Genomic DNA, 26,187 nt, shown 5'->3' with positions numbered 1-26,187 from the left:
GATAAAGTAGGATTGAGCGGTGTTGGGAGAAAATGGGGGAGAAAAGGGGGATTGAGTGGAATTGGTTGAAGGCAAAAAAATGAGGGGGGGGGGGGCGATTATGGGTCATCTCTCCTCGTGTTCACAGCGGACCTTGATTTAAATGTCCATACAATTAAGGCACGCGGTGAATGCCAAGAGAGTGGCCTGAAAATCAACACTGAACTCACTGAGCAGACAATGTAAGACTGCTTCTAGCGCCCACATCGAAGACCCACTATTCTCAGCTGAACTATGAATAAAAACCCAGGAGCTTTTCCAACACATTTCTGGGCTGTTTTGTAACTGAGAAAGAGCGTGGTGCAGTACCGCTAGTGGCCACTAGATGGTGCTCCAAAACTCCAAAAGATTCCTCTAAAAAAAAATATCTCTCTTAAAAAATATAGTGATATTTTTAGTATATGTAAGACATTTGGATCTTCACAGTAAAAAAAAATGTAAAGTGTGTCTTGGAAATTTTGGGAATTATTTTAAATTTAAGAAGATATTAAGATTAAGAGATATTTGTGTGCGCACATTTACATTTAGCCATGGAACATTTAAGTGCATTCACTGTACTTAAGTGCAGTACTTGTGCTTAAGTGAGTGTGTCCATTTTAAGCAGCTTTATACTTAAAATAAAGGAAATATTGTACTTTTTACTGCACTAAATTTATGTGGCAGCGTTAGTTACTTTTCAGATTAAAATTTTGAGAGCTTTTACTTTTTTTTTGCTCATACTTTTACTTAAGTACCATTTTAAATGTGGCACTTTTAATGGTAACAGTATTTGTTACGCTGTAATACTTGTATTTTTACTTAAGTAAAAGGTCTAAATTCCATCACTGCAGACAGAGTGTAAACCCAAAGGAAAATTGCAATAGAAATTTCAGTAGAAACAGTACTGTGCTTGGTTGGCTGATTTCATACCTAATACGTCCACGAATATAGGACAAAAACTTGATGTACATTTCGTTTGTGATGTGAACAACTATAGTGATCTCTATGGTTTGAAATCCTTCTTATTGCAATCCAGTTGTCATACATGAATCTGGAACTCCATTAGTAACACAAAACTACATTTATTCTTATCACTAAGAAACAAAAAATCTCGTATTCCCTGTCAAAGCATAAAATGTTGCTTCATTCACCATCGTTGTTTATGTTTCCGCTCGCTTGCATCTCACTTGCATCCCCCTTCCCGGATCAGCCTCCCAAATCACAAGAAAGCCTCTATTTGTAGTACTTCAAGAGGGGCCAGACTCACAGGACGGCCTGATATGCAGGTCGAGTGGACCTCATCGCTCTGATTCATTTGAGCGCTAAGATGCTAGATGTTAGATTAGCAGTAACACTGGAGCGCAGCTAGAACTTTCAGGGTAATATAAACATCCTCACCATAGTTCAGTCGCATAAATATAACTTTAATAAAAGCATGGACAAAACACATGGACATTTTAAAAAAGTGAGGATTATGTACAAAGAAAAGTGTACAGTTTGACTACAGATGATGATAAAATAACGCATTCTTCTTTATTGCTTCAGTGCCAGTGAGATGATAATTTACCAAAAGGTAAAGTCACATGAATCATAATGCAGATGAAGCCAACCAATACTGAGAATAAGAATAAAAGAGTAGATCTAAAAGCATAATTGGATTCAGAGGGATATTCTTCACCTTAATTTGTTGAATCAAGACAAGAGTCATGAGTCCCGACGCCTCCTGAGATGATATTCATCACCCTCTCCCTAATACAATAACTGTACTTTAATACGTTCTCCTGTGACAGATGTCTCTGCATGTCTGCAGTAATGTGAATGTGGATATAAAACACTCATATGTGGGCTGACTTCAGTAAACGGTCTATTCTCAGCTGGAACAGTGTAGGGGAGTATGAGACATGGAGCCAGCAGCACAGCAGCAAATCTCCGGAGTTATCACTTACTAATGCATTTTCCCCAAACACACAGGCTGTTCTATTGATTGCGGATGTACAGTACCTCTGCTGGGAAAGGAGACGGCTGTATATATATATATATATATATATATATATATATATATATATATGTGTGTATATATCTCCAACCACACTGAGCCAGTTTAAAAGACAGGACTTTTTCTTTTTTGTGAATTTATAAATAAAGTAATGTTGCTGTTTTTATGTATGACTCAGATGCAATTATTTCCTAATTTCTGTAGTCTTCTGTATTGACTTATTTCATTGTATTTGTACTGTACAAATAAACACAAATTACAAATTGAATTTGAGACTGAATCTTTTTTTTCTTCGTAAAGTGTCTTAAAAACCCTCTGTCTATATTTTACATTTATTGGTAATCCCCATAAACCAGTGTGGACATTTAGTCTATCAACTTGATCAAATACGACCTTCCCGTCGGCCTCAGCTGTTTTCTTCTTTTTAGTGCCAAATAGCAGATGTTAGCAAGCATGCTAACATGCTAAACTACGATGGTGACCATGCCCAAATTATAGCTGGTAAACACCAGCATGTTAGCGTTTAGCTCAAAGTACAGCCTCACTGAGCTGTTAGTGTGACAGCTTTGTTTCACATGTTGTATAAATTATGTAATATTGTAATAAGTTAGTTAATAAAAAGACCCCCCCCCCCCCCCAAAAAAAAGAAAAGAAAATTGCTGTTACACTTTTGTGTATGTCCTAACTGGTATTACTGTTTTTACTTCAATGGTATAGATAACTCAATAGTGGGAATTAAATAAATATCCTGAGTGCACAGATTAGTCATTTCAGGACACGCTATGTCATTTGAGGAATAAATCAGTAATTTGAGGGAATGATTTATCATTACCTTTCTTACTGGGCTTGATGTAAAGAAATTAGACTTCAAATATCACTTAAAAGTCACAATCTGGGAAATCTTCATTCGAATGAAATAATATTTTTAAGTGGCTCTCTATTCCCGAATGAGGTGACAGAAAGGTGATCGAGCCTATTGTCCACTGAAAGCCGTCGCATTCGCAGGATTATGAACTGGCTGTCTGTGGCGACATTACCAGTGTTCTCTGGGAAGTGAGATCCGAAAACACACACCTGCATTACCATTTATCGCCATAGGTGTCGCCAAAGAAAACGAAACGGACATCTGCGAGATTGCAGCTTTAAGTTTTTCTTGACGTACCAACAACTGCGTTCCCATCTGAGCAAACATCACCAAAATGAGCAAACGCGACACAATGAAAAGGGATTAAAACCTGCACTGGTAAAATGCTTAAAAACTATCTTTTATTTAACTTCATTAAACAAAATACATTCCATATCAAAGACACTATAAAGGCATTGCCAGAGACGCCGGCTTCTTAAGCACACACACAGAGAAAAAGCAGACATTAAATAGTCCCTCTAACTGTCAGGTCGAACATATCAAAGTATCGTAAACGTCTGCTAGAAACTATTTTGTTCAAATCTGACAGAAAACCTTTGGCTTGTATTCAGCGATGCCATTCTGAGACAAAGTCCTTCTGATGAGAGGAAAAGATACAGCAGAGTGGAGGATTGTGTTGTCATGGTGACGGCTCAGGATAAAGCGGACGGCGAAAATAAAGTGTGAGCGCAGGAAGTGAGTGGGTTTCTGTGTCCTGTGACGGGGGGGAAAAAAAGAGCTCCGTTGTTGCCGAAAAACTATTAAAAACACATCAATGAGCCACTCATCACCATGAACACACACACACACACACACTGTAGTTTATTGCCTCAGTCCAACATACACCGTCCTGCTGCCCCAAACACTCACTAGAGCAACAAATGTGGATTCATTCGCCGCTGAAAATAGTCCCCAACAAATGCACGATTCCCTCTTGTTTGAAACGATTTCAGTCTTCAGCAGGAACCAATGGGCTTGGAGCTGAGCGCCACAGACAGGAAATAAGGAAGTATTAAGGGGGGTCGAGGTTGTGTTCAGAGAAAGATTTCAGCTAATTTGTGCGGGTTCATCGTCCGAAGCGCGAGTTTACGAGTTTACAATGTCTGTTACACACATATTTCTCATATGAGAACATGTGGCTGATTTTAAGGCTGATTCTGATCATTTTTTAAAACATTTATTTGTTTCACATGTGACTTCAATTCTACATCGGCACGGAAAATAACGTTATTTTCCATGAGACTACACACCTGGAAGTGCCGAGAAGTTTTTGAAACAGCATTGTGACCGGCATATTTACAGAAAATATATATGAAAAGTTTAATAAATAAATATTTAGATGGTGGCTCGTCGTTTTCTCTTTAAATAAGGATTGGTTTCTGGACAGATGAACGACAGAGCAACGGAGAGGAGACATTTCTGGCAATCTTGCAGCAAAAATGGAAGAATGTAACAGAACGAGAAATAGCAGTGTGTGTGTGTGTGTGTGAGTCACTGGAAGGAGAATCCAGACGCCGGCAGGCCGCCACACCACTGGCTGATGAACTGGAGGACGTCCTGACACTCTGAACTGTGAGTGGTCTGCATGGAGAAGACGGACACAAACAACAACCAGTGACACAACGGATTCAACACACGCCGCCACTGCTGTAGGCGTGAGATTAGTCGACTCTGCTGATTCACATAAAATCGCTAATGTTGATAGAGATGATGAAACCCAGTGAAATGAGTTCTGCGAGTGAGACGTCAGACAACTCGGAATCCTTTTTCAAATCTTCTAAGTATAATTAGGAAACTGTACTTAAAGGATCTAAAGTAGAAGAATGTCCCCTGTGACTGTTATGCTGTCGTATATTATATCATTAGAGTACGATTACTCGTGCGTTAATGTAAAAGCAGGAATTTATTGTTGTAGTTGGTTGAGGTGGAGCTCACTTTGAACTATTAGCGAATGATTATATTTCATTATGGATTAATCTGCTGATTATTTTCTCCATTTATCGATTGTTTGGTTTATGAAACTAGTGAGAAATGTCGTCACAATTACCCAGAGCCCAACGTGTCACCTTCACAACGCCTGTTTAGTGCGACCAAAAAGCCCAAACATCAACATTAATAAACCATTATAATTATTAACATGAAATGGAATGTTCCGACATGAGAAATAACTTAAAACGATTACAAAACAGACCAATCGTTTCAGTTGTACTTGCGTATATGTAGTTTAATTCATAACGAAAACGCTTTGTGTGTTTTTGTAAATCAACGAAAGGTGTTAAAATTGTTGGGGGGGGGGGGGGAGTAAAAGCAGAGAGTCGCATGAAAAGAAAAGACCGTTAATTACAAGTACCTCAAATTTAAGTACAGTATGTGAGTCAGTGTACTTTGTTTGTGTCTCACCTTTGTGGTCACGAGGAATTTGTTCCAGTCTTTCTTGATGGCTACTTTCCCCACGGACGAGAACTCCATCTTGTCTCTCAGCACCGGGTAGCCTGGAGGACAGGACAGCACAGAGTGAGGGACTATACTCTGTGTGTGTATGTGTGTGTGTGTGTGTGTGTGTGTGTGTGTGTGTGTGTGTGTGTGTGTGTGTGTGCGATGTGTGTGTGTGTGTGTGTGTGTTACCGGTGAGGACACAGGGCAGAGAGCGGAGGCCGGTGTTGGCGGCCACCAGCGAGGCTTCATACGAGTTCCTCTCATCACGAGGCAGAACCTGCTCCAACCGATTGTCCATGGAGACCATCAGCACCCAGTCACGGATCTGCTCCCGCTGGGCGTCCTGAAACACACACACACACACACACACACACACACCCACACACACACACACACACACAAACATTAATTAAACACGTAGTGTGAGATGAAAACAAAAGTAGTATATAAAGTAAGTGTGACTCTTTAACAGGGGTAATCAACGTTCCACAGGCCTTTATGTCATAAATATTTTTATGACATAAAGGCCAACAAAAGTTTGCTTATGTGTTTCGATTCATTTTAGAATAGAATATCGTTTCTCTCTGAAGTTAGAGCAGCTGATACTCATTTGGAGGAGAATGACTTCCATGCATGAATGTATGTTCTGTGTTACACTATGAGACAGGCGATGTAAATTATTGTTATCCGCTCATAATAAAACAGCGTCCTGCATCATTGGCTGCCCAACAAGGTCATATTTTGGGGAATTTACACGACCCTTACATTCATGTCACAATGTAACGAAAAATACGCTATACAAGTGCAAGCTTTATTGATCATAATCTTTCCCCAGATCTGATTCATAACGCGGCACCATTCATGAGTCTGACCACAGCGTGTCCAGTGGGATGTCACGGCGTGCGTTTGGTGGACGGATGTCTTACGGTGACACAGAGTTTGGTGGGAACTGGAACCTCGAAGGGAATGTCGGTGTCCAGGAAGTCGGAGTGGTCCAGAGCGTCCAGCGTCCCCTCGTCTACCGCCTGGAGACAGAAATCTTCCCAGTTAATTAACACAGAAACCTGACGATCCACGGTCACACTGTCGAATAACAATGGGACGGATTTGTCCTGCAGTTGAGCCGCGACAGTTTACTCACATCGCACAGATCCAGGAAGTGATTGAGGAAGATGAAGGCCATGTTCTCCCAGCCAACAGCCTGCCAGGTTACAAAAAAAAGTTATGTAAAGTTAATCTCATGCATCCCAGGAATAGGGATATTTCATATTATCCCTAGGTTTTTAGTCAGGTGGTGAATATATATTGTGCAACTTTGTGATGGGAAGTCTTTTTAAGGGAATTTGCAGGATATCTGGGAATTTTACCAGTTTTCCCATTTACAGGATTGTAGCAGAGTAGATTTATTCATTTCAGCAGCGGTGGAAAAAGTATTCCGATACTTTACTTAAGTAAAAGTACTAATACCACACTGTGAAATACTCCACTACAAGTAAAAGTCCTGCATTCAAAACCTTACCTCAGTAAAAGTATTCAAGCATTATGAGCAGAATGTACTTGATGTCAGATAAATTTGTCGGCGTAAAAGTACATTTGTAGCGGAGTAGAAGTATAAAGCTGCAGTAAAAGTCCCTCAAAAGTAAGTACATTACTTAAGCAAATGACAAACCAGGTTGGAGGAACATTTTCAGTGACCAACACTAGAACGGAACTGAAAGGAGCATTGAGCAGAGAGCACGGAGACTTTATCCGAAAGTGGAAGAACTAGTGTTCCTCTCTCATGGGTGGACTCACCCTGCAGGCCAGGCCGGCCTCGTAGAAAGCCTTGTCTGCAGGAACGAGCTCAGTGTGACGCAGCAGAGACACGGACAGCTTGGCTGCAAGGCTGACCTGCAGAGGGAGAGAAGCTTTCGATTTGAAAATCAGCACTAAAAACAAGTCAGCTGTCAAACAGCGGAGGAAAAGAGTAGAGAGTTAAGCTCTGGTTTAAAAACAATGAAGCATCATCGAGGTTTAAGCTCATTTTGGAACAATACAACATTTTGGAATTTCATGTTGTTGTTGTTTTTTTTATAAAAGACATTCTTAGACAAAGACTGCCAATATTATCAATATGCACCAGTTGGTTTAGAACCTTGTGGTGAGATGCATCGTTCCCCACAGTTCCTGAACATGCACAAGACGACAAATCTAACAACACAAAAAAAAAACACATTCAAGATGGAAAGCAGACTATTACGATCAAATGTGATCGTGCAGTCGTGAATTTAACTCCGAATCTATTATCTAAAAAGAAATAAAGCCTTCTGTGTTTCGAGTACCAGCTGCGCGACTCCTTTGGCGGCGGATCTCGTGGCGTAGTAGTGAGCGATCAGCAGCATCTGCTCAAAGTCTTCATGAGCTGGAGAGTTGGCCTCGGCCGACCGGGACATGTTCTCACACTGAAATCACACACACACACACACACACACACCACAGGCATCACAAAAAGGGGAATTACAGTAAAAGGAACAGTTGTGGAAAATCAGGAAATTCACATCACGGAATTTGGAGGGAAGTCATTTTCCTTCTGTTGTCATTTACCAGCTGCAGCAGGAAATTTCGGAGGTCGGCCCACATCCTGTAAGACTCCGGTCCATCAGTGTCAGGGAGGTTAATCAGGTCCAGGAACAGGCGCTTGTAGATGTTAAAGTTCTGGGAGTAGGAAAAGAATAAGTTATTGGTGGGACCTTCCATTGATGCTTTTTGCCTGTATCATAAGATAAGTATACAGGAAACGAGAGATGCCTGACATTCGATGGTGAGGTTGTAGCTCTAATAAAGAAGTCAAAGTCTGAAAAGGAAGACTTTGTATGTAAACACAGTGAACTGGCAGCATTGACTGGCAGACATTGACTTATGAGGCTTATGTTTTGCGAGAGAAACCCTCAAGGTGTGTTCCCAGAACATAACTGAATCCAGGCGTTCAGATATTCAGGCTGCAAAACAGGAAGTTATTAGGAGCCCTCTATCGGAGCTCTGTGTGCGTGGACTGTACCTGAGGGTTGGGCGGCGCTCCGTGCTGTACGTAGAGCTGCAGAGCCTTCGGAGCATCGGCCTCCTTGATGAGGTGTGTAGCGTACAGAGCGACGTACTTATGGAGGATCTTAAAGTTCTGACAAAACATGGACAGGGATGATGAGGAACACTGACAACTAGTGTTGACGTCGTTGTGTGCTTTTGTTTTTATTCAAGGACAACTTTACATACATCCAGTTTAACTACTTAATGGAAGGTTTGGTTACAGAGAGCATTACTTTATTTTAACTAAATGCAACATCTGTAATGTAAACCTTTAAGAGTCAGGTAGATTGTGCATGCAGTACCTGTTTAGATGCCGTCTCCAGACATTTCTCCCACTGGCCTCTCTCTGCATACATGTCCAGAGCTGCCATGACATCCACGCCCACCAGCTATGAGACACACCGATGTAAAAAAAACAAAAAAAACACAAACAATTTAAAATAATCAACACACACACACACACAACACATTTTTTTTTCTTTTAAACCCATTTCAGATCGGTTCATTTCCTGTGCAATATGATGATCGTTGGATCCGGTGTGTAACAGAGTGTGTAGTCGTACGTACAGAGTCAACTTTGCCTTGGTTCTTAAGGTGCTCCTTGTATTTCTGGTCCACATAGTCCTCGTATCTGCCAAAGAGATCAGGGGAATGAGATACAGAGTAAAGACATTCCAGTTATTCTCAACCGGAGACAATTTCCACGTATTTTTAAGAGGTGTTTTTTTTTTAGGACGATCGTTTAAGCGAGGTGGTATCACATTGAAAATACAAACACAAGTGTGCTTGTGAAGAAATATGCTATGTACAAGTATGTACAAGAAGTACTCAATACACACATTTTTTCGCTTTAACTTAACATCATGAAGGACATGACTGCACAATGTAGTGGCTATAGAATAAAGACACCATTTTGCATATTGGTGGTGTCATAAAACGCTCATTTGCATAAAGCTCAGCGGTTGTGTCGGTTGCAGCGAGGGAGAGACTGCCTGCGCACGGCATTCATCACTTTAATGTAGAAGCTGGCATCTTAACCTATACCATTACATCATATTTCATTAGTTTATTATATGTTGTATTGTAAATATGAATTTGCAAAGGTATTTAACAAATGCAGTGGAGTGAAAAGTACAATATTTGCCTCTGAAATGTGGTGGAGTAGAAGTATAAAGTAGGAGAACATGGAAATACTACTTGAGTTAATGTACTTTTACACCATTGATGTACTGTACGTGTCTGTGCCTTTCAAACCTGGGCTCCAGCTCCTTGGCGACTCTCTTGGCTTTGTTCCACTCCTCGCCCTCAATGAAGACATCGATCGCCTCTTTGATGAGGTTCATGTTTAGGTAGAGCTCGGCAGCCTTGAGCACGAGAACGCCAACGCAACAGGAGGGAAATTGGGCAAATTGAAAACACTAAAAGCAGAAACTGACTCATACGAGCAAGATGTGGCGTGCTTGCGCGTTCACTCACAGCGTTGTACTTCCTCAGCTGTGTGAGTCGCGGCCCGACCACCTGGATCACCTCCACCGCTCGATCGCCGCTGAGGAATTTGATGGACAACTCTGCCGCCTGGATACACACACACACACACACATAAAACACACACTTGTAGGACACAAAAAAATAGCCTTTGTGGAACAGAGTATGTCTAGTTTTGTCTTTCACAAACAGGTATGTAGATTAATATTAGTATTTCAAAAGTATAAATCCAAACGCAAAAAAATATCCATTCTAACCTGAGGTACTCTGTCTCTCTGCATCTGCTTAATATTATGGGGTTATAAGATGTCAAGACGGCTGTAAATATAATCAAATGTAAAAACTACTACATTAACACTGTATCATTTGTCAATAAGTAGTACAATTACCACGAAAAAAGAAAATAAAGATATCTAACTGATTGGTATTAAAAGTACGAGTTTCTCAGCACATGTCTTAAAAAGGTTTTGCAGTACGATGGGAGACAAATGTAAAATGACAAGAAGCCGTTATTGTAATATCTCTGATAGAGCTGATATTTTTATTAACGATTAATCACTCATTTCTGTTTTAGATAAATCAATTGATGGTACATTTGTGTCTGTACGTAAAGACAATTTTACTTTTGAGGTGAATTACTCTCTTAAAGACCAAAAGCTTGACTTATTAGTTATTTATTTTTCTAAAATTGTGACCAGAAGGCGACTTTTTCAAAGCTCTTGTGTTGTACAATCAACAGTCCAAAAGCACAAACATTTTAATTTCAAAATAATCAAAAAAACAAAAACAAATGAGAAAAGCTGGAATGTTTGTAATATTTGTTTGGTTAAACAACATTCATTAAAAAATAAAATCTAATCTTCATATTCAGTCTTTCCACAGGGAGCCACATATTGATTGTGTTGACCCCAAACCTCTAAATATTTTAGAGAAAGACTTCCTGTATTGTGTTCTATAATTAAGACTTATTAGTTTTATTTTTTCTATACGTTTTCTATGGAACTGTAGTTCAATCTGAGCTGCAGGTAATAATTATTACATTTTCAATCTTTTCTTATGTTCAATCATTGAGACAATAAATTGTCAATTTTCTTTTTACAATTTTTACAATTTCCCATTTTCAGATTGCATTTTTTTTGTCTGACCAACAGTCCAAATATATGCAGTTAACAATATATTATAAAACAGAGGAAATAGCATCAAATAATCCAGAGAATGGTGATAAATAACCTAAACCGATGCTGCACAACATTTGTGGCTTGTGGTCCCTTAAAATGAAGCTATTTGTCTGTAGATAATATCATTTTCAGTGGTTTATATGTTTTTCTCTTGTGCTGTGAATTATTTGACGACCCCAGGTTTGGAACCATCGTCTTAAACTATGAATCAATCCTCAAAGTATTTACCGATTAAAGCTCAGACCTATATGGCAGTAAAGGGAACTGTATTTGTGCTGACTGGACCTTTTACCTTCATCCAGCACTTCTCCATCAGGGCAGTGTTGGCGTCGTCCTTCACCTTCAGGTAACACTCCACGGCCCGGGAGTGTTCCCCTGACTGCTCCCACTCTTTGGCCTGTTCCAGCAGGCCCTCCACTCCCCTGAACCAACAAACACACACACAGAGTCACAAACGAATGCATTTCATTTGAGGTTCATTTTTTAGATTCAAATTAGCGCAACGCCAAATAAGCAACGATGCATTATTAAACATATTAGAAACTCTGAATGATAGATTCTTGATATTTGGGACAATTAGCGACAGAAAAGGCATCTTGCTTGCTGGCAAGTAATAATCTTGAATATTTTCATACATCACAGAATAAGGTAACACCGTAGTGATTAAACCTACAGCTATCGCTGCTCTGTCACTTTTCTACCTCAGCTTACCCGAAAACACAACTTCAATTTCAACTTATGGTCATCGGTGCCGCCAAAGAGAACGAAACGGAGCCCTCACAGATTGTAACATCACATTTCACAAAATAGAAGACGACGATGATGATTGAAACATTAAAATGGTCAAAATTGTTTGAAGTAGCAGGACTGTCTGCGTGCCACGAACATTCGATACCTCTCAGATCAATCGGGTCAATTCTGTCATCTTCAATTTGAATGTATGTACAAGAATTAGGCTCTTTTTAGCGTTCCCGCTGTAGCTATAAGGCAGAATATTTGTTATTTAACGGAACACTCTTTCAAAGAGGGCAGACTCACAGAAATAATATCCACAGTTCACCCTTTTGAATTATGAAGGATATCTCCCCCCCCCCCCTGTTTCTTGTTCGTCATCGCTCTCTTTTTCCCGGCCTTACTTTCATTCCATTTTCTTATAAAAGGCATTAAAACTGCAATTTGATCATGGTTTGCAGATGCCTGTGAAGCCGTGCACTTATCTGGAGCCTGAGCTGTAAACTCTGCAGCAATAATTCAGCGGTTTTCTCACATCCTCGCTGCTCGTTTCCGTTGGTAACTTTTGATGTTTCCTCCCACAAGTCATTAAAGAGGGAGAAGCGACGGGAGGAGGACGAGAGCTGCGTGCTGCTGGTCGGCCGGCTAACGAGCTATTCCTTGTTGGTAGTCCCGATGTGGGATAATACATGAGCTGTGTTTTAATAAAGCATCAAACTGACTCTTTGTGCATAGATTATACTATGGGGGGAGCCTGTGAAGTGTTCATAGTGGGGGTTTGTGGTTTCCCTCTGGCTTTTCAGAGGTTTCTTACTAACATAACAACATCAAAGGTCAACAAAATCTAATATAAGCTCCTAAAATAATGTCCTACAAATACTAAACCACCTATCTATAATTACAAGTCCTGTTAACAAGGCTTTCGGTATCTGCTGTTGCTAATGTTGTAACTTTAACTACAGCTATAGCTTCAGGGATTTTTTTTAATGACAAAAAATGAGGCCCATTGATTTCTTCTTATATTTTTTGCTCTAAATCTCACCGGAGTCCCTTCTTGGAGGTCTCCTGCTCGTACTCCTCTTGGAGCATGGAGAGCTTGTTGGGGAGATACTCCTTACAGATCCGCATGGCATCACTCCACAAGTCCGCACCCTGATAAACCGACGACAAATATGGAATAAAGAAGAGAATAACTGACCAAAAGTTGGATGGTTAAAGTCGATGAGTAAGACATTCTATCTCCTTACAACATATTGCAACTCTTTTTTTATTCTGAAGCCAGCTACCTTGTAATATTTGACAGCGAGTTCGGGTCTCTGGGCTCGGAGCAGGAAGGCTTCAGCCTTCTGGAAGTCTTTCTGTTCAAAGCAGAACTTGGCTTGGCCGACCAGGATCTCAGAAACAGTCTCTGGATCGTGGCCCTCAGCCACCCGCTGCGCACTGGCCCAGTCCTTGTTGTGGACATACCTGGAGCAGTTCACATGCACAAACACGGTAAAATATATATATATATATATATAAAAGAACAGAAGTTTTTGAAGTAGTTGAAATCCTGTGTGCAGAAATGGAACATGAAACGTGTAATATTGCCCTCTAAAATGTAGTATAAAGCAAAAATAAATGTGAATAAATGTACTTTGTTACATTGCACCACTGATCTGCAAGAAGATATAAATCTGCCACTAATTCGAACAGCTCTTGATCAGCTGACAGTAACACAGAGATACATGTACTCACATGAGCACGGCTTCTTTGGGTTTTCCTGCTTTGATGAACTCAACCTCGGCCTCCGGAAACTTGCCCTGGAAGACGATCAGAAACATCAGAAGTAAGTACACCGCCGACTGTTCTTCACATGCAGTCTGGAACATTTTTAGTGATAGGGAGTATACGCAGAAATTACATTTACAATGATCATCAGTACTATGAGAACGTACTGTATGTTGGACTGTTTTTTAAGATGTTGTAAAAATGTATCTTGTTGAATTTGGTGGAAAGATACCTTCTGATAGGAGCCGACTATCACATGTAAAAATGTATGCTGACTAAAGGAAAATTCACATGTAAAAAAAAGACCACAAAGAGACTCACGACGACTAACGGGGGCAAAACAACTACAAAGAGACTCAAATCAAAAAACGAAAGGGGAAAAAAAATGACAGATAAAAAATAACTACAGAAAGATAAAACAACTACAAAGAGACACAAAACCACAGAGAGTTGCATAACAACAACAAAAAGAGGCTAAACAACTATAAAGTCTGTATATGAGGTGGTGGGGCCTTATATATAATATAATTATTACAGATCACAAAAACAGTTACATTTGGAAAGGGTTAAAAGGATGAATGAACTTTCACAGCAGCAACCAGCCAGTTTTGTAGCAGGTATTAATATGCTTTTTGAGATGATGTGGTATGTGGAGGTGAGAGTTAAAACAAAAAAAAACACCGGTTTTGGTAATGCGTATCCCATGGAGGTGCAGTATGGACAGCAGATAGGTTGCTGTATGCAGCAGGACCGGGACAGATTTACCTCATCTTCCAGGTATATGGCGTGTTTGAGGTGGATCTCAGGAATCTTTTCCTTACTGGAAAGACGAGCCAAATCGAAGGCAAAGTCAAACGAGCTGGAGAGTAAATAAAGAAATCAAGTCAGGTTTCACAAGACAGTCGCTGGCTGTTGGATACACTTTCAGTTGCCCTCTTTATCCCAGTTTCTTTTTAGGGACTCCCTGACTATCAATTATTCAGAAACTCTTAAGATGCAATTCGTTTGTACATTACATTACAGTCATTTAGCAGACGCTTTTATCCAAAGCGACTTACAATTCAGATTCCACTTAGTCACAGTCGCCACACGTGTAGAGGTTACATTTGTTGTACTGCCAGACAGTAAAACTAATTAAAACGTTTAAATTGAGTTTTTAAACAGTTCACATGAGTATGGAAGTCCATTCCTGCCAAATGTCATGAGAAAAATAATTCCGAAAGTCATTGTAACAAGAAACGTTGTCAAAATAAAGAGTTAGTATCTTAAAAGAATGACAAAATAGTCATTCTTTTCAGATAATAAAATCATTATTTTGCGATACTCAGCCATTATTTTTAGATACCGACTCATTATTTTGAAATACTTCCTCGTTAACTTGTGAAAAACTCACATTACATTGCCTGACACGATCTCTTTGTTTTTTATCATCACTTGGCGGGGATGGGCTTCAATACATCCGGCTCCGGTTGCTCAGTAATTGAAAAACAAAACCTCCGTGCATGTTGTGTCTATGCAGTCGTGGTGCAGCTCACAAGTTATTTGAAGCAAACTCAATGCCGTATTCCAGGAGGCCGAACTTGTTGAGCAGCTTGACGGCCGCCTCTCCTCCCAGGCTCCGAGCCCACAGGTAGGCCACCTGCTTCTGAGCTGCAGCACCTCCATGGCTCTTAGCCACCTGACACACACACAAATATATGCGGTAAATATATATATATATATATATATATATATCACTATAGGAGCCCTGCGGCAGTGTGGCTCCCTAGCACCCTCACCGCAGATAATCCCAGAGAAAAACATTTGATAGCAGCTATAAAGTTGCACTGTGCTCCCAGAGCAGCAGCCGCAATAAACACCGTCGACGGGGGAAGCACAGGCTCGTAACGGTGCCGTGCCCATGAAGTCTAATTTCAATTTACTTTACGTCCTCCTATTCAGCATTCATAAGCTGTACATACGTATTGAATAAATGGTTATACGCAGCTATAAAAACAGTGTTTAATAATGTACGGTATTTGTCAGCAATTATAACTTCTGTATGAAAATTAAGCGCCACACAGGGAAGCAAGTTAAATACACGTTAGACTCCTAATTTGACCGGTGAAATGATATTCACTACAAAAAATGCTATAATATAGCAATCTCAAGAATTTTTTAAGCTTTTTATTAAAGCCAGTAATTGTTTTATGTGATTATAGCATCTTCCAATTTACTTTGGTGTCGTAAGTATTTGTTTGGAGAACCATCTTTGTTCTTTGATCTATGCTGTATGCCTCGTTGTTGCTCTTTTTTTATGCTTCCACTAAGTTGATGTCAAAGTGGGAAGTTCTCTAATCACTTAGTTTGTGTCTATCATTTGTACAAACTCCTTTGAACCCATACTTTCAACCTATAAAAATCAAAAGATTGCGTAAAACGTATTTTAAGTCACGGACATTGTGTGTCTAAACTCACTATATTTGTGATATAGTATTTATTTATTTACTTGTACTAATAAGCACAGGGCTCTCTTGTGTTGTATAACTGCAAGGGATGAGCTAAGGCTCAACATTAGTAGTGTGGAACAAGGTTCTAGAGTACAAAACTCAACATATCTTTTGAAATGTAAAGCCACTAACAGCTATCAAGCCAACAAAACAAATATCCACCCTGTATGCATCCTCCCACATGTCGTTGACTCTGTACATGTGGACAGCAGCCTTCCACTCTTCAGCCTCTATGAAGTGGTACTCTGCCTCTGAGAACCTGGATTCAGCCTCCAACTCCTACAAAAACACATTTACACCATGCACATCAACATATCAGGGACAGTAAGGCCTCTCAAAACCACATGATTGTTTGTACAGAAAACGGATTCAATTACATATTACTAGTCTAATACATTAATGCTGATACGTATAATTCATGCCCCTTCAGCTGTACTCTTTTTGTGACACAGTAAAAAAAGAACTGCTGACAAAAGCAAGGAAACCCAACTTAACAACTTAATGATGAAACTCTTTTCTTTGAAATCTTCTTTGCTGCAACTATCGGGAGCTTAAAGGGACTTTAAGTCTCAGAGCGTGAGCGGTGGAATGTAACGAAGGACATTTACTCAAGTACTGTACTTAAAGTTACTACGAGGAGCTTTAATTTTGAGTTGATTTTGGCGGCCTCTGTGGACAAAAGTGGTAGTGCGCACCACCAGAGTCTCCTCTCATGTAACTGCAGCAGTCTACCCCGCTCAGTCCTGGTTCTGGTTCTCCCATGCCTCCCTTCCGTCCAGCAGGCCCAACAATACGGCCCGGGTCTCCTTTGCAGGGAATTAGTCCCGATGACCGGCATTAAGAACAACTGCATAGCCAACATTCTTGCTTATGTAGGTCATATAGAGGCATCAGCATCACATTGAGACTGTTTCACAACCAGTTAAAAGCTCCTTGTAGAAAACTTTCAGTAAAATGTTTGAGTGCTTCCTCCACCACTGCATTATGTTATAAAATTAGACATGTGTGTGGTCTAATTGTGTGCATCCCCAAAAAAATTGTTTTGTTTCATGGGCTTCTTTGTCTGGATTCAGAGCAGAATTCTTCGTTAGAGACATTTCTAATTAATATTACAGTTCAAAGCACTGCAGGACAATTCTCACATGATAATTGGACAACCACAAAACTGTGAACATTTTGTCTGCTGTTACAAAAGACATAGACAACGGTAAAAAAAAAAATAGAAAGAAAATGTGACTAAGCTGCAAGGGTGCCAGAACTGGAGCCTATGAGAGCTTTTCATCCATTGCTAATGAGGGCGCTGAGCAGCGGAAAAATAATGACACATTAATGACACCAAGCAAGGGATCAACAGTCCTTCGGCCACTGAAAATGACAACCATGGGACGAGATGAAAAACAAAAATCAAAGCTGCAAGTGTGACGAACAGGCCTTCGCCCCATTATGTTTGAAACACCGCTTTGTGACTTTTGTCTGTAAAAAAGCGTTATATAAATGAATCTCATCGGACACGTTTCCTGCTTGAAAATGATGCATTGCGAATTTTGTTCGTAAATTTAAAACTCTAATCTCAGTGTATTCTCATTACTTTTTACATGTTTTCCTCTGAATATTACCTAACCTGACCCACCAGATGGTTTGTTACACAGAACCATCTGAGAGGCCGTGATTGGAAACTCTTTGGGAAAAAAAACAACTTTTCCAAAAAGACTTGGCAGGTGATTGGATGAACCATCTGTCAATCAAACTATTCCCGAAGCCAGCAAAAACATCTTTTCCATCGAGAAAAGCTTTCAGCGTCTTCGATGAGGAAATGCTCTCCAGTTCTGATAAAACTGATGCCAATGCAGCATCTACGCTAACCTCTTCATCACTATAAAAAATGCGATATGATATGTGTGATATGTGAACCCGCAATTCTCGCGTGGCCTTGTGACATCGCGAGAATCCAGCTGCTCTGCAAGGTAAAATATTTACCCCCTTCCCCAACTCTGTAATTGTATTTTTCCTCTACCTACGATGGCCCTAATGCGCGGTCATAAAACTCCATGACATTACACTAATGTACCTTGGCCAGGTGCAGGTGGGTCTCCGTGAGCAGGTCGGGGTGATGCTTGGCCACCAGACGAATGACATCATCAAACATCCGGTTCTTCTTGTACATGGTTATGGCGAGGTCAGGCTGCTTCACTGTGGCAAATAGCCTGCGAGCACACACACAAACACGCACACACATAGACGACTATTGTAACTGAACGGTTTGTTTTCGGGGGGTTATGTTCAAGTGCCAAAAGACTTGAGTCAAGACATAATAAAGAGTCAGTCAGTTTAACTGAGGGGTCTGAAATTTCCACTTCGTCCAACGACAAATACTGTTTTCCTTATTTTTCTTGCTGTAATTACTTCGACCGCGGTCACATTACTTTGCCTCGCTCCATTTTCCTGCACCCAGCGGCCGATGATGCAGCAAATTACTATAAATAAATCTCCATTTACCTCTCGGCCTCCTTGAATTTCCCATCTCTCTCCAGCTCCTGAGCTCTGCTGATGTACAGAGCCATGACCTCCTCCTCTGTCATACACTCCACCGCCAACTGCAGACAAAATGCACCAAAAAAAATGGCCATGGCTTTTTGTTTCACAGCTACACCGACATCAGTGGCCAAAATATCCATATGATTGTCATCATGGGATTTATTTGGGATCAAATATCCATTACTATCCTGTCAAAACCATTTGTTTTTATTATGAATTTAATTCAATTTATATGTTAATATTATTATTTCCCTTTTTGAAAACAGGAACATGTTACTGATACTGTGTTTTTGACTGAATAATCCCAAATTGGTCTCTCTTTATTTGACACAGTTGTTAGTGTTTGTGTCCATACTGACCTTATGAGCCTCCTCCCAGCGTCCTGCTGTAGTGTACATGTCGATAGCATCCTTGATGTGACCTCCTTTCACAAACAGTTGCTCTGCCACCTACAGGCCGTAAACACACCGAATACAGACAAAATTCACTCAGAAAATATAAAATACAGGCTGAATATCATAAGATCTCTATATAGAAGTTCATATTTTACATTAGTTTGGGAGGCACTTGGGAAAAAAACATTTTTTAAACCTCCTGACACATCCACAGCACATCAATATATTAGAATGGCATTCCTGCAGGGTAAAAAGAGCACAAAAAACACATATAAAGCTAATTTAACAGCAGCTATCTGCACTCTGTTAATGGAACAATTTAGGAAAGATTGGGCAGAAGGAAAAGGGAAAGGAATCCACCACGACCAGATTTTTGCTACGTAAAGGAAAGACGTACTTCCCATTGAACCTGTTCTAACACTGGCATCAACGAAGCAAAAGCGTTTAGTCATTGTTTCCTTTCGCGATAATTTCTGCACTGACATCACAGGTGTGAGCTTCCTCCATTGTTTTAGTTTGCACTGAATTATACTTTCCGGCAACTTCCACAAGTTGGAAAGCAGAGAGCCTGTTATCTTAATTACTTTCTGTGAATGTGCCCATAGAGCAAACAGACTGAAATGGCCGGCTATTTTCAGAGGCTGACAGTCTGTGGAGGCTGTTTGGCTCAGCTGAGCTCATCAGAATGAGCAGAGTACGCTGCGCTTTGCCATCATCGTCATCATCATCATCACCATCACCATCATTGTGTCTCTTCCTTTTTTCTTTTATTTGTATTTATACCAGATTGTGTCTTTCTCCTCTTCTTTTAAACTGTATTTCTGGCAACTACTAAAACAATCTAACGTGTCATTATTGCCAAAGCACCCTCGAGCAAACACAGCCCACAATGCTCCATGGAGACTGAGCTCAAGCTGATCCTGGGCTCTGACTTTATGCTTGAAATGTGTGCAAGGTGGTGTGTGTGTGTGTGTGTTTGTCATGGGTGAACGTATGTATTCCAGGGAGTTGTGCAGAAATTAATTGCTGGTGGCAAAATGTCACTGCCTATTTCACCCCTCTGGCTGCCTCCATCTCACTGTCCTAGAGTTGTGTTCAGGGAGCAAAAGGAATCTCAGGTGCTCACCGAACCACAAAACCACCTCACGCCTCGTCCTTCCTCTCTCACCTCATAGTCCTGCATGGAGGCGTAGTGCTGAGCTATCTTCACGTAGTATTCCCCCGCCGACGAATCCTCCTGCAGCTCCAGGATGTGGACGGCTTTCTTCCACTGACGAGCAGCGATGGCCGCCTTGATGGCTTTGAGCGAGCAGCTAAGGGTGGACCGGAGAAAGACAACAGATAAGACTTAAGTGTTGTGTGTATTCATACATTTTCATACTCACCTCACCTTCTACAATCGTCTCCCTACTAAAAACTAAAAGGCTAAAAACCTAGACCACGTTTTGGCCTTTGTCGTGGCTCAAAAATCGACATCCATGGAAAAGGTTGGTCTTACATTTTAACTGGAGCATCTGCAGAGTAATTCCATAGCCGTTGTGTTATGATTCACTAGTTTGGCGGAATACCAGATGAATGAATCCCGTTTTTTCTTCTCTTCACCGCTATCTTGACTGTAAGGGAGCCAAGGAGGGACAACTGAAGGTTCCACTCTTTGTTTGGGAGGGGAGGAAAACCTGGTGGAAGATCTGCACTCTACTGTGTGCACTTATCCACTTCTATTTATGTTTTAGTGTATGTACCTCTTAGTATTTATTTCTGTGCTTGTGCTACATCAACAACAGAATTTCCCAGCTGGGGATCAATAGAGGTTTATCTTATCTGATTGTGTTGCTCCAACAACACAGCCAACTTGAATTGTGGAAAGTTAGAATTAACTTTGGTTAAGATTTAAGTTACGCCAAATCATTTTATTAAGACAGGCACGGATTGAAACTTTTCTGACAAGAGAAACTAGCAGCGGAAGAAGTACATTTCAAACCTTTGTTTCTGTGGAGAGTTTTAGCTTCCCACAGTCAGAATTCAGTTACTCTGATGCTTTTTCAACTTCAAAAGAATAAAAATCTGGGCGCTGTATTTATTTGGTATTTTGGGGGAATATAATCATGTTTAAAGACATCTATTATGGTCCTGGTGATGATTTAAAAGAACTATCGGCCGTCTCTGATGTTTTCTTTTACGTGTCATCTTTCCTCCTCTCCATCTGCCCAAATATTTGTCTCTTGACTCCTCTACACTACATACCCTGCTTCAATGAAATGGTTGATGGCGGCGTCCATCTGTTTCTGCTGGACGAGGTATTCTCCCCAGGCCTCCTCCAGTTTCACCACCTCAGCAGGGAAGGCGAGGCGTGCCAGCTCCACCGCTACAGGAAGCAGAAACTTTATTTAATATACTGTACATCTACTGTAGTGTATACCCACACTCAACTAAACAACATGCGTCCACCTGTTGTTGTCCAAAATCTTGTCACATGATATTGCTTGTACCTTTTCGACTTGAAAAGTATGCTTGTATACTAAATACTGTACTTATGGCGAATGTACAACCAGCCATGCCAGCTGCCCTGTGAGGCCGTGCTTCCAGCTAAATGCTAACGTCAGCATGCTAACATGCTCACAATGGCAATTCGAACATGCTAGTGCCATGTTCACCTTCTTAGTTTAGCATGTTAGCATGCTAACATTTGCTAGTAACGCAAGTGTAGCTGAGGCTGATGGGAACGTCATTAGTTTTGCAGGTACTTGGTTTAGCATGTTAGCATGCTAACATTTGCTAATAACACAAAGTGCAGCTGAGGCTAATGGGAGTTGGCGCTAGCGCTAGAGGAAAAGTCAGAGGGTCACCAGGGTTGTTAGGATTCCTCCTCTGGAACTCATGAATGCATGTACCAACTAGAGAGGCAATCCATCCAATAGTTATTGACATATTCAGTCTGGACCAAAGCGGCGGACCGACCAATCAATCGACATTGCCCTCCCTAAAGCTGCTGGCATGACAAAAAAAAATTACCAAACATACACATTTTTGGTAGTTATTCAAAATATAGGCTAAGCATATGCATGAAATCTACATGTCATTTATTTACCTTTCCTGAAGGCACCTCCTTTGACGTAGCACTCCAAAGCTCTCTGGTTGTTTCTGATCTCCTCATACAGATCTCCTGCCTGGTCAGAAGATATAGAGCACATCAATTTATTTATTATATTATATAAGTCAGGGTTGTTGGGAATGGAAACTATACTGCCAAAAAAAGAGTATGTGGAAACTGTGACACATACGTTTGTGCACCTTTGGTCTGGGCGGCTTTTCAAGGTTCGTATTGATATTCATGGCAACAAGGTCCAAGCGCACAAAGCAAGGTCCATAAAGAAACGGTTTAGCCAGTTTGGTGTGGAAGAACTTGACTGGCCTGCACAGAGCACCCGACCTCAACCCCCATCCAACACCTTTGGCATGAACTGGAGCACCGACTGTGAGCCAGACCTGATCACCCAACATCAGTGTCTGACCTCACTGATTCCCTTGTGGCTGGATGGAAGCCAAATCTCGTAGAAAGCCTTCCCAGAAGACTGGAGGTTGTTATCGCAACACATTAAAAAAACCATGACTTTGGAAAGAGATGTTAAACTATCACATATGGGTGTAACGTCTGGCTGTCCACATACTTAATTCACTTAGGTCACACATTTCTTCACCAACAGAATGCACAACATGTGATCTTTGCAAAATACGGAAAATATACAGAATGTCGACCCTCAAAACACCTAAACTGATGAAACCCAACACCATCAAAACGCAGCAAACACATTTTGTTCTGAAGTTTCGTTCTCTCCTTCCCACCTGTTACATAAACACAGATGGCTCCGGGAGGAGAACTGAGTTCTCAGATAAACGGCTAAAGAAAGAGACGTAGAGAAATAACAGACAGATGGAGGGAGACAGAGTGTAAAACTGCAAACAAAAAAAGAAAGAAAAAAAAAGTTCTTCTGTTGATACCTCTCCTCTCCTGGCATTTGTTAGGAGGAGAGAGGAAGATGAGGTAAAAAGGGAGAATAAAGATTTACCGGCATAGGATACCAGCTGGGATAAATTCTGCAATAAACAAGGCAGACAGATAGTTAGGATAGATGGAGTCCACTCACCCTCTCATAAAACTCTCCCTTGATGAGATTGGCGGCGATGCGGCCGACGGTGTCGCTGTTGTTGGTGATCTCCGGATGGCTGATCGCCAGTCGGGCGGCTTTAGCCGGCAGTCCGGCCTTCAGGTAGAGGTTGATGGCACCCTGGAAGTCTCCCTCGCTCTCCTTCACCTCGCCGGCCTTCTCGTCCTGACCCGTCTCCGTTAACCACTGGTAGTGTTTCCCACGCAGGCTGTCCAGCTCCGGGTGGCCCTAAGAGAGTCATTTTTGGGGTTGAGGGTCGGGTTTGTTTCTACGTTAGACATGGCTTCAAATCTAGTGCTGAAACACTGCGTTGACTAAGAGAAAACTAATTGACAATTAAAAACAATGTAATCTTTAAGCCATTTACCAAGCAAACATCTTGAATATTCACTTTGATTTGCTGCTTTTCGCTGTTAAAATACCATTGTACATTTATTATCTTTAGCTTTTTGGACTGTTAATTGGAAATAAGCAATTTGAAAATGTTAGCTTGGGCTCTGAAAAGATATATTTTCTGATGTAATCAACAGATTGATGAGACTGAGTTGTAGCCATATTTAAATCATTTGCAGTTAAAGGCCCAGTGTGTAGCATTTAGGGGGATCTATTGGCAGAAATGGAACATTAATAAGTATGTTTTCTTTCGTGTATAATCACCTGAAAAGAAGAATCGCTGTGAATGAGCCGTTTATATCTACATACCAAGTGAGTTTCGTGAAAGTTGCGTGAAATCCGACATGCTGCACCTTTAAAAAGGTTCCACGTGTGGTTTTAGAACTCTAGTATCATGTCGGGAACCTCCTGGTACCAATTAAAATTAAAATGGTGCACAGATCCAGCAGCGCAGAAATTTAACTCACGCCCTACCTCGAACAGAGGTGGGAAAAAAAAGTGTCAAGCTGAAACTCAATTCACTTTGCGTCTGGTTCTCGTTTTTTTTTGTGCACGGGATTAAGTCTGCACTGAGGAGAATGCATTCAAGACTTCGAAAACTGTCTGTTTAGTTGAGTGATGTAATGGCAGAGCGGACAAAACTCCCCACAGCATGTCCGTCTCCAGGCCTAGGGACCTACAGTATATCTCTGACCAGATTGAGGCAGTGTAAAGAATGGGTTGAGGGGGCGCCTGTGGTCTTGTGATACGAGTAATGGCTCTGGTCCATTTCTTTTTATCCTTAAGGTTGGAGGTGGGGAGGTCAATCATTTTGGAGGTGTTGTGTGTGATGCGTATATATTTGTTCCTATAGGAGGCAGTTGTAATGGTGAACAAAAATGCGGGCACAATAGAGGAGAATGGGCTGAATTATACTTTTGTAGAGCAGCAGCAGAAGGCGAGGGGGCAACGACGGAAAGTGCTTTGAATTTGCGGACGGCAGTCTTGTCGGCAGCGTTTGTGGACGTCAGCGGTGTGTTGTTAAAAGCCCAGTTTATGGTCCAGGGTGTTTATACCAGTATGCAACAACAGAATCTCCCTCAGGTAAAAGAGCAAAGTGTAAATTGAGTCCGTGCGTTATTACCTTGGCTTCAGCCACGGCGATGCAGTCGTCCCACATGTGGAGCTCCTGGTACATCTCTATCGCTTCATCGATGGAATTCTGCAGAAAACCAGATAACGACATTTGACTCAGTGCTGCACAATCTTGACTTCTGCAAATAATAAAGCAAGTGCAGGTGTGATATTGATACACTGCGTTTAGAGTTCCTGATGTGGTGAGCTCAACCGTGGGCTCCTAATTTATGGGTAAACTATCTGACCAATCACAGGTGTTACCAACACAGATGGACAGAAGATAATGGTATATTCATTTGAAATAACACCATTTTTTTTATTGCTTTTGAAATCACAACTATTCAAATGCTATTAAAGAGCACAATTTGCGGAATTTTGTGTTTGTTTTGTCAAGAATGCATCAGCAATTAATTCTACATATTATATACAAATATACATATTGGAAGTATGTACGGGGTGTGTCGCCGACCTGCTCCATGTAGTGCATCTCAGCCAGTTTAAAGTTCTTATCCAGCATCGCCACGTGGGCTTGGACTTGGAAAAACGCTGTTCCATCTCCTCCCTGGTCAAAAGACACACACACCACACACACACACACACACACACACACACACACACACACACACACACACACACACACACACACACACACACACACACACACACACACAAACACACTCCTCTGATTACTTTAATTTGTTCAGTTTTATGACATTTAAAAACTTTTATAAATATTTCCATTCCACCCTAAAAACCCTGCATTTGTTGTATACATGGTCAGTTTTGAGATATCTGTTGTGGTACGAAACGCACCATTTCCTGTGAAACTTTGTCGGCAATCTGGTTTGTTTGGTGGAGGAAACGCAGAGTCGAGACGTCCCCCAATGCAGCAAAACACCTATAAAAGATAAAGGAGAGAGGACATTTAATAAAAACAGAAGGAGAAAGAAGAAAACATTCAGTGAAGGAGGAAGGTAATATCGTCCAGTCAAAGCTCTGAAAAAACGGTTCACTCAATGAACTGAGATAAATTACAGCTTTTGTCTAATTAGCCTTTAGATACGCTGCAGTCGGAGGGGCTGCGAGATGAAAAAGCTCATCTTAGCATTTGGCCACTTTATTACCAACTCTCTCTGAACAGTTGCATCAGATTAATGAACAAGTCATGAAAGTAAAAAAAAAAGAAAGTTAGAAAACTCCTTGTGTCTGACTCTTTCTCGCTTCCCTCCCTCCCTCATTAACATCCCTTTTCCCTTCCTCATTAACATTACACACTTCACACAAAAACGTTTCTTCCCCCAATTTCATGATTTATGCAAATCAGGCCGATGCCTAACGAACAGCATATGCATTATTAATGACAGAGAATTCCAATTTTTTTAAGTTTCTCAAAACAGAGAGAAATATGGAGTGAGAGAGAGAGAGGATGCTTATTATTAAAAAAAATAAATCATGTCTTTGATGATCAATGAATTTAGAGAGGGAAACAGTCATCTGCTGTGCGTGTGTGG

General features: G+C 40.9%; 1 protein-coding gene across 1 annotated transcript in view; it reads right to left on the bottom strand.

Annotated features, from left to right (window-relative positions):
- Positions 1-3,353: 3,353 nt before the first annotated feature.
- ift172 (intraflagellar transport 172) overlaps positions 3,354-26,187 on the bottom strand; it is a gene marked incomplete at its 5' end in the record, with an annotated part of 37,883 nt that continues 15,049 nt past the window's right edge. The window contains 30 exons of the mRNA XM_079179817.1: positions 3,354-4,499; positions 5,319-5,410; positions 5,544-5,697; positions 6,281-6,379; positions 6,496-6,555; positions 7,149-7,244; positions 7,676-7,795; positions 7,938-8,048; positions 8,392-8,508; positions 8,720-8,806; positions 8,985-9,048; positions 9,672-9,781; positions 9,894-9,992; positions 11,373-11,502; positions 12,855-12,964; positions 13,099-13,279; positions 13,550-13,614; positions 14,348-14,441; positions 15,118-15,260; positions 16,234-16,350; positions 18,140-18,275; positions 18,568-18,665; positions 18,966-19,055; positions 20,170-20,314; positions 21,246-21,366; positions 22,090-22,168; positions 23,147-23,395; positions 24,684-24,761; positions 25,146-25,238; positions 25,490-25,574. Of these exons, the coding sequence (XP_079035943.1) occupies positions 4,410-4,499; positions 5,319-5,410; positions 5,544-5,697; positions 6,281-6,379; positions 6,496-6,555; positions 7,149-7,244; positions 7,676-7,795; positions 7,938-8,048; positions 8,392-8,508; positions 8,720-8,806; positions 8,985-9,048; positions 9,672-9,781; positions 9,894-9,992; positions 11,373-11,502; positions 12,855-12,964; positions 13,099-13,279; positions 13,550-13,614; positions 14,348-14,441; positions 15,118-15,260; positions 16,234-16,350; positions 18,140-18,275; positions 18,568-18,665; positions 18,966-19,055; positions 20,170-20,314; positions 21,246-21,366; positions 22,090-22,168; positions 23,147-23,395; positions 24,684-24,761; positions 25,146-25,238; positions 25,490-25,574 (3,313 nt within the window). The 3' untranslated portion in view covers positions 3,354-4,409. The remainder of the gene's footprint in view (positions 4,500-5,318; positions 5,411-5,543; positions 5,698-6,280; positions 6,380-6,495; positions 6,556-7,148; positions 7,245-7,675; positions 7,796-7,937; positions 8,049-8,391; positions 8,509-8,719; positions 8,807-8,984; positions 9,049-9,671; positions 9,782-9,893; positions 9,993-11,372; positions 11,503-12,854; positions 12,965-13,098; positions 13,280-13,549; positions 13,615-14,347; positions 14,442-15,117; positions 15,261-16,233; positions 16,351-18,139; positions 18,276-18,567; positions 18,666-18,965; positions 19,056-20,169; positions 20,315-21,245; positions 21,367-22,089; positions 22,169-23,146; positions 23,396-24,683; positions 24,762-25,145; positions 25,239-25,489; positions 25,575-26,187) is intronic.

Source organism: Pholis gunnellus, assembly GCF_910591455.1.
Source record: "Pholis gunnellus genome assembly, chromosome: 19".
Lineage (NCBI taxonomy): Eukaryota > Metazoa > Chordata > Actinopteri > Perciformes > Pholidae > Pholis > Pholis gunnellus.
Note: the sequence above shows the minus strand (reverse complement) of the source record. Positions and strands in the feature narration are given on the sequence as shown.